Source organism: Pelophylax lessonae, assembly GCF_965119305.1.
Source record: "Pelophylax lessonae genome assembly, chromosome: 12".
In the NCBI taxonomy this organism is placed as follows: Eukaryota; Metazoa; Chordata; class Amphibia; order Anura; family Ranidae; genus Pelophylax; species Pelophylax lessonae.
The window spans coordinates 89,811,307-89,820,471 of record NC_138779.1 but is presented as its reverse complement, the minus strand read 5'-3'; the positions used below and the strand labels follow the sequence as shown (position 1 = coordinate 89,820,471).

Genomic DNA, 9,165 nt, shown 5'->3' with positions numbered 1-9,165 from the left:
TTATTTGTAACATGTAGATACCAGCAGCAGGTTGGACTCCGAGATAGCAGGACCTGAGCACAGAATGCCAGCATGGAAGGCTCACTGCTGAAGTCCCAAAAAGAGACTTTAGAAAACCACAGATGGTAAAACCAACAAATCTTTAATCAAAACAGAAGTGGTACTTCCCAGCTAATTTGTATCTAAGCCTTGGCTGATAAACTGACCATGCTCTAACAAAGGTTTCCCACTATAAAGAACAAACGATTCTCTTCTGCACCTGGGGGTGGGAAAAAAAAAAATGCATAAAAGTTGCCTGCGCTCTTCAATTTGTGAAACTCAAGAACAGAATTCAGGTAGGAAACGTGCATGAGCTGCACAGAAGTTATAAAAAATAGATATATTCCTCATTTACAGTCACAAACAGAGAGAAAGGCATCTCTGAGGCTAGTGCAGCACAGAAAGGTATTTGTCCATAAGAAGTCCTAACCAAAGCCCCTCTGAAATTTTATCGGTATACATAGAGGCAAGTCCATCGATGCATCAGTCCATCGATCTGCAGCGTCCTCCACATCATTTAGGTTCACTCCGTGGTTTGTGCCATCTACATTTTATTTTCTTCTTCTATATCTTATATAAAGGCTCAAGTGCATGTTTCAGCATTAAAACAAGATCAGTAATAGCCTTCTTTTCGGTTTCTTGTATCCAGTTTTTCGACAGCTTCATCTTGCACTAGTTCCAAGTCATCACCGTTCTCCGGTTCACCACCCCGCTCATCCTGCCAGTAAGAGACAATCAGAAATTTGGGACAAAAGTTATAGTCACAGGTTTACACTACATTTAAACAAGAACAATCTTAAAAAAGTTTCACTTGTGTACTTTTTGACAATCAATTGCATTGCAGTACTCGTGTTAACAAGGATAATGCTGATAGAAAGTGAAAGCAGAATGACAGAGATATGAGCTCATCAGTCTACTTTTCCTTTCAGCCCCTGCTAACACTAATTTGACTTGTCATGCGATTTGATAGTTTTACTCTCACCCTACTCTCCGCACTGGAAGGGGTCAAATTGATGCAACTCCGTGAGAGTCGCACTAGTTTTGAAAGTAGTTCCATGACTACTTTTGCAAGTGAAGGTGCAGCTTGCATAGACATCTGTGCATGAAGTCGCATAAATGTCTTCAAAAGTCACACAGACATGCAAAATCATGCAGCTTCAAGTGAAGTCTCAAAGTCGGATACAGTGTGACTGAAGACTTACGGTCCAGAAAACAAGTTGGGAGGAAGGAAAAAGCCTCTAATGCCTCGTACACACGCACAGATTGTTGGCCGTAAATTGTCAGCCAACATCTGATCGGCCGATTGTAGGCTTGTTAGTATGATGCTTCCGACAACCAACTGCAACTTTTCGGCCGAAAAAAATCTTGTGTGCATGCTATAAAATTTGTTGGCCAACAACAGAACGGCCGATTGTTCCTCAGTCAGTACAGATTTCGGCAGACAAAAATCAGATGAGCAAGACTGGGCATGCTCAGAGAAGAAAAAACACACGGAAAGTCAACCAGCACATGGCATCACTTCTGAAGTTGGTTTTTGTTGGCCAACAAAAGTCCAGTGCAAGTCTAGAGCACATTTCAACTAACAAACAAACAAACAACACTGGACAAAAGACGGCCGATCGGTCGGCCAACAATCTGTGCGTGTGTACGAGGCTTAAGGGTTACTTAACTGCAGCAGAGAAAAATCAGGTCTTCAGCTGTCTGGCAAAGCCATTTATATCTCAGGACAGGATAGTCAAAGATACAAATCCTTTGGCAAGCAAAATAGATCCCTTGTATGTATTTCTTCTATGTATTTAGGAGTTTGCCTACATTTTAGCTTTCAGGACTGTAACCTTCACTCCATTCACCAGTTATGCATTTATTACATAGAATATTCTTTAGCTTTGTTGGTTCTTTTCCAATGCAGAAAATATCAACAGATCAGCTATAACAATCTGATCACTAACAGGTAAAGTGAATAACATTGATTATGCTCTCCATGTGTTGAGAGCAGAAAAAAAAAAAAATTATTAAGCGTAAAGATTTGAGCGACTTTAACAAGGGTCAAATTGTAATGCCTGGACGACTGGGTCAGAGCATCTCCAAAATGTCACCTCTTGTGGGATGTTTCCAGCCTGCAGCAGTTAGGACCTACCAAAAATGGTCCCAAGGAAGGAAAATTGGCAACAGGGTCATGGGCGGCCAAGTTTCACTGACGCACATGGGGAGCAGAGGCTGGCTTGTGTAGTCTGATCTAATAGAAGAATTACTATAGCTCAAATTGCTGAAAGAGTTGAGGTTGGTGTCAGAACACACAGTGCATCACAGCTCGTTGTGTATAGAGCTGCGTAGTCGCAGACTGGTCAGGGTGCCCATTCTGACCCATTGTCTACAGGCAAAAGCAGACACCTACAAATGGGCATGTGAGCAACAGAACCACAGCGCAATGGAAGAAGGTGGCCTGGTCTGATAAACATGTTTTTTTTTTCTTTTACATTAGGAGGATGGCCAGGGGTGTGTGCATCCCTTACCGGGGGAAAATACAGGTGCATCTCAAAAAATTTAAATATCATTAAAAAGTTAATTTATTTCAGTAATTCAATTCAAAAAGTGAAACTTTATTAAAGATGGGTTACAGAGTGATCTATTTCAAGCATTGTTTTCTTTTAATGTTGATGATGACTAACAGCTAGTGAAAACCCAAAATTCAGTATTTTAGAAAATGTTATATTACATAAAAGACCAAAAAAACAAAAAAAAAAAAAAAAAAAAAAAAAAAAAAGCAAAAAAAACAAAAAAACATTTTTTTTAATACAGAAATGTTTGCTTACTGAAACGTATGACCATGTACAGTATAGTATGCACTTAATACTTGGTCAGGGCTCCTTTTGTATGAATTACTGCATCAATGTGGCATGGCATGGCATGGAGGCAATCAGCCTGTGGCACTGCTAAGGTATAGAAGCCCAGTTTGCATGGATAACAGGCTTCAGCTCATCTGCATTGTTGGGTCTGGTGTCTCTCATCTTCCTCTTGACAATAACCCACTGATTCTGTACGGGGTTTAGGTCAGGCGAGTTTTCTGGCCAAAAAGCACACTGATACCGTGATCATTAAACCAGGTATTGGTACTTTTGGCAGGTGCTAAGTCCTGCTGGAAAATGAAATCAGCATCTCCATAAAGCTGGTCAGCAGAGGGAAGCATGAAGTGCTCTAGAATTTCCTGGTAGAGGGCTGCACTGACTTTAGACTTGATAAAACACAGTGGACCAACACCAGAAGATGGCATGGCTCCTCAAATCATCACTGACTGTGGAAACTTCACACTGGACCTCATACAACTTGGATTCTGTGCTTCTTCACACTTCCTCCAGACTCTGGGACCTTGATTTCCAAATGAAATACAAAATGTTCCACAGTCAGAGAATCAGTGGGGTATTGTCAAGAGGAAGATGAAAGACACCAGACCCAACAATGCAGATGAGCTAAAGGCTGCCATCAAAGCAACCTGGGCTTCCCTAACACCTCAACAGTGCCACAGGCTGAGGGCCTCCATGCCATGCCGACTTGATGCAGTAAATCATGTAAAAGTAGCCCCGACCAAGTATTGAGTGCATACTATACTGTACATGGACATACTTTTCAGTAAGCCAACATTTCTGTATTAAAAATCCTTTTTATTTTATTGGTCTTACGTAATCTAAAATTTCTGAGATACTGAGTCTTGGGTTTTCACAAGCTGTAAGCCATAACCATCAAAATTAAAAGAAAGAAATGCTTGAAATGCATCACTCTGTGTATAACGCATCTATATAAAATATAGGAGTTTCACTTTTTGAATTGAATTACTGACATAAATGAACTTTTTGATGATATTTTCATTTTATGAGATGCACCTGTATGTACCAGGATGCACTATGGGGAAAAAGGCAAGCCAACAGAGGCAGTGTGATACTTTGTTAAGTCCATGCCATGATGGGTCAGGGCTGTTTTGGTGGCAAGAGGGACCTACTCAATATTAGTTGGATAGTCATAATGTTATGGCTAATCGGTGCATATCCTTATGGCCGTGGAGCAGAATGCTACCTCTTAAGACCAACTCTCTGCCTGCCTCCAAAGACGCCCAAAAAAATGCCCAATAAATGCCTGCAACAAAAACACCCAGGTGGAGCGGAGCCATATCCCTGTGCTACTAAAAATAAGAAAAATTATCTTTTTTTCTGGTTCTGGACATGCTACAGACCTGAAACTTCACAGGTACACTTTAGACCCCCCCAGACACTAAATCCAAAAAAAGTCATGCCTGCCTCCAAAGACGCCCAAAAAATGCCTGCAACAAAAACACCCAGGTGGAGCGGAGCCATATGCCTGTGCTACTAAAAATTATAAGAAAAAAATGGATTTTTGTAAAATCTTACCGTAAAATCCTTTTCTCTTAAGCTCATTGACAGACGTAGTCCTCGTTGATTCAACACAACTCGGGTTATGCTGCCCTCTACAGGAGTAGGACTAGACAGGAAAGAAAACATTCTGGCCACACCATAGGGGCAGTCCCAGAGGGTATATCCTCTCTCTCTCTGCTACAGCAAATCAGTTATGTCACAAAGCAGTGTTTAGAGAATTTAACCCAACCCAACTCAAAAACAGAGGGGCGGGTACTACGTCTGTCAATGAGCTTAAGAGAAAACGATTTTACGGTAAGATTTTACAAAAATCCATTTTTCTCTGTCGCTCATTGACAGACATAGTCCTCGCTGATTCAACACAACTCGGGACGTCCCAAAGCAGTACCACAAATGAGGGGTGGGAAAATGGAAATCAAATCCAATCTAGAAGGCCCAACCGGTGCCAACTAGAAGTTTTCAATGCTCATCAATCAAAGATGAGACTCAACAGAAAATTCCAACAGAAAAAACCCTCGAGGTAGACCACCAGTCTCCTCAAATTGCGGCCTGCAAAACCTTGCGGCCAAATGAGGCATCCGCCGATGCCATCACATCAATCTTATAAAATTTTGTAAAGGTATGTACCGACGACCAGGTGGCCGCCTCCGTGATCACAAAAAGTGAATCCGTCTTACGGAACGATTCCGTAGCCTTCAGGTATACCCTGATTGCCTGAACCACATCCAAGGAATGCAACGCATGTTCCCGATGATGATTGGGCTGAGGACACAAGGAAGGTAGTACAATATATCCAGTCAGATGAAAGTCTGAAACCACCTTTGGAAGAAAAGGATGGCTTCGGATGAAGAACTACCTTATCCCTATGAATCCCTAAATATGGGGACTGGCATGACAATGCAGCCAGTTCTGACACCCTGCGTGCAGAAGTGATAGCCACCAAGAAGGCCACCTTCTGGGATAAAGTAAACAAGGGAATCTCCCTGATATTTTCAAAGGGAGGTTACTGCAGAACCGACAAAACCAAATTAAGATCCCAGGGCGGTAAGGGTGCGCGGACTGGTGGAGCAAGGTGCCGCACCCCCTGGATGAAATTCCGCACCAAGGAATGAGTAGCCAAGGACTTCTGAAAGAAGATTGTAACACTGAAACCTGACCCTTGATGGTGCTCAAGGCTAGTTTCTGCTCAACCCCCTTTTGCAGAAAGGTCAATATTCGGGTCACCGAATAGGTACGTGGAGGAAATCCTAAAGATTCGCACCACGCGATATACGTCTTCCATGTGCGATAATAGACCTTGCTGGAAGTCGCTTTCCTTGCCTTAATAGCGTAGGAATAACTGAAGCTGACAACCCTCTGTCCTTCAGTACCTGGGTCTCAATGGCCAGGCCATTGAACCCAGCGACTGTAAAGCACAATGGAAGATCGGTCCTTGAGACCGCAGACACTCCCTGAGAAGAAGTTCCCAAGGAGCGTTCGCGACTAGCATGTCCAAGTCGGCCAGACCGGCTTGACGAGGCTAGCCTAGAATTTCCAGGACAAATGGAGCTGACTGGATCCGAACCAGGCTGCCCTAGAGCTATCTGGCCCCGGCAATCCGACAAAGTCTGATCGTTCTCTGTTCCCACACATTTATCAGACACCTGATTCCTATCAGGAGTGGTGATTTCTCCTGGTTGAACATTAGAGACCGAAGTCACCCGGCTAGAGGCTCCTTGGTCTGTCCAACCGGATCAGATTCTTGTGGGGAACTGAGGCTAATCTTTGGAAAAGGTAAAGAAAATGATCTGTTCAGGGAACGGTAACTACCGCTCCCTGTAGTACTTAAATGTTGGAAGGGAAGAATCGCAACGGTAGCAGTGGTCGATGCTCGATCTAATGCTCTGAATACCGGTGAAGACGTCCCCCCACCCTCAAGCCGGGTGGGGGCGCACCTTCAGGCTGTGTAATCCTTTGCTTCAGGTTTGGCTGAGTCGGTCTTTTGTTTGTCCGACCAGCCCTTCTTGAACCCTCCTAGAGGGGTTTTGCCCTTCCCGCTTGCTCCAGCAGAGCGAACAAACCCTTTATGGGCGGTAAAGAAAGGTCCCCGCTTGTTACGAGGTCCTTTAGCTTTAGCAGCCTGTGGCAAAAAAGTGCTTTTGCCCCCAGTGGCATCCTTAATGATCTCATCTAGGGTGGACCCAAATAGGCGATTCCCCTGAACGGGGAGATTCGCCAAGGTGTTTTTGGAACCTAGGTCCACTGACCAGCATTTTAACCACAGCACACGTCTGAGGATTACCGCTGACATAGATGCATGCCCTAATAGGGGGGTAGCATCCAAGGCTGCGTCACAGACAAACTGTAGTCCTTGTATAATCTGTTCCATCAAATCAGATGTTGCCTGGGGGATATCCTTCCCCTTCAGGTTCTGGCGCACCAATCTCGCCCATTCTGTTAATGTCTGAGAAACTAGACCAATGACAATTACTGGTCTAAAGGCTGATCCTATCAGGGAAAAGATAGTGCGGGACTCCGCTTCTACCCTCCGATCCACCGAATCCTTAAAGGACGAAGTGTCCTCCACTGGAATAACCGTGGCTTTATTCAGACTGGAAATAGGTGGATCCACCACTGGTGGTACCGTCCATTTCTTAATGAGGGATTCCTCAAACTGATAGCGTCTAGCAATGCGCTTGGAAATAGTAAAGGTACGCTTAGAATGCTCCCATTCCTCTTTAATCTTATTACCAAAACACTTGGGTAAAGGAAAAACCTTCACCGTCTTGGTGGGTTTGCTAGTATCTATTTCAGTTGCCTCTGCCGGTAAAACCTCAAGTCTTAAGTTTCCCGAACCGCCACAACTAGTGCGTCCACCAATGCTTCTTCCTGAATTATGGCGGAAGCATGAACGTCCTCCTCACTGTCTGAGGGAACTTTACCTGAGACAACAGCCCCTGCAGAGGGACCTGCAGCTGCAATGACCATCTCAGCATCTGAATCTGAAGTATCAGATGATATAGGGGTAGGCGGGGGTCGCTTTCTTGACCCCCGTTCCTGACAGGCCGTCTCCACCCGAGCCACCAAAGACTCCAAAACTGCTGTAAATGCATCCATACTCTGTGCACTGGCGGGTCCCGCGGCCCCCTCGAGGGAAACCGGTGGGGGTACCTGTGTGGCAGGGTCCATGATAATTCCAGATACTACCCGGAAAAAATCAATTTGTCAAAAAAAATAAAATTTTTTTTTTTTCAGACCCCCAGCGCCACAAAGCCCCTTCGTGTTACCTGCTTTAGGGACCCCTATAGAGCGAGAGAGAGAGAGATAGACCCCAAGGCTCACCACTTGATGCTCAGAGTTTCAAATGCAACTCGTCTCAGCACTGTCTAGAACCGACAGGAAGTCTTTTGGCTGGCTTCCTGCGAAACAAGGAGGCGGCTCCGCCCCTCTGCACGCCTTCCGGCGCCTCCCCTAGCTCCACGAGGTGTTTGGTTCACCTCAAACATGGCCGCCCCCATGCTGGAGACACGAGGCTACGCCAAAATGGCGGCCCCGTGCGATCTACCAGACAATGGCGGCGGCCTGTACAGAATAACGGAGTATCTCGACCTCACAAACCTTCACCCTCATGGTGATCAGCGTGGCCGGCGGTACCCGACCCTGGCGGGCCGTATGCGGTCCGTGGCCGTCGGGAGGCATCTGCTTTAGCTGGAGGAATATGATCTGGAATGCAGTATACATGTATAGACATCTAGGCTTCTGACAGGTAGGATACCTTATACTATCACAGTAATGTTCTAGTACTGCCACTGCCTACAATCATTTAAACATTTTTGCAATTAGATTGTCAGCTCCCAAACCAAGCCTCCTGGTTTCTTGTTCACAAAAATCACACTCAAATAGGGGGATCTGTGACATGTTATAGGATAGAGGGGAGACCCATCCTTACCATTACAGAGAGGGGCCCGCGTTCACCACAAGACCCGTCAGGGGGAAAGGGGGAACATACTACTCACCCTACCGGAACCAGGTGGGCGCAAACTCCTGACAGTACCCCTCTCCACCGGGGTGGGAGGGCTGTCGACCAATACAGACGCCGTGACTCATGGTCCTTGGCATTTAAGCGAGACGTTCAACTCGCAGGGTCAGTCCCCGTCCAGTGGGACTATGTCGCGGCCGACCCAGCGCGGAGCTATGGCCTGCACACGCTCGTAGGCTGAACTGGGGTGACCACTGGATCTCAACATCCAGCCCGTCGCCCAGTTCCAGCTTTCTTGCTTGAAGATCTCACAGGAACACTGGAGAAAAAAGCTGTCTAAAAAATCTTTCTAAGAAAAAAAAAAAAAAAAATCCTGCCAGGACCGAAGATCCTAGCAAGGCATCTAGGTCCTTACTCCTAACTAGACAGAAAAAAACTGATTTGCTGTAGCAGAGAGAGAGAGAGAGGATATACCCTCTGGGACTTCCCCTAAGGTGTGGCCAGAATGTTTTCTTTCCTGTCTAGTCCTACTCCTGTAGAGGGCAGCATAACCCGAGTTGTGTTGAATCAACAAGGACTACGTCTGTCAATGAGCGACAGAGAAATTATATTTTTTTCTGGTTCTGGACATGCTACAGAGCTGAAACTTCACAGGTACACTTTTTAGACCCCCCCCCCCCCCAGACACTAAATCCAAAGAAATCTAATTTTTTTTTTCAATAATGTTTTCAATAATTGGATCTCTATCAAAAACGAAAATTTTTAAGTACTTTTTTTTGTGTG

The 9,165-nt window shown here is 45.1% G+C and overlaps 1 protein-coding gene across 5 annotated transcripts in view; it reads right to left on the bottom strand.

Moving 5' to 3' along the window:
- Positions 1-295: 295 nt before the first annotated feature.
- LOC309568544 (uncharacterized protein) overlaps positions 296-9,165 on the bottom strand; it is a 228,678-nt gene continuing 219,808 nt past the window's right edge. For all 5 annotated transcript variants that reach the window (XM_082274238.1, XM_082274239.1, XM_082274241.1 and 2 more), the window contains one exon: positions 296-757. In XM_082274238.1, the coding sequence (XP_082130364.1) occupies positions 653-757 (105 nt within the window). In that variant the 3' untranslated portion in view covers positions 296-652. The remainder of the gene's footprint in view (positions 758-9,165) is intronic.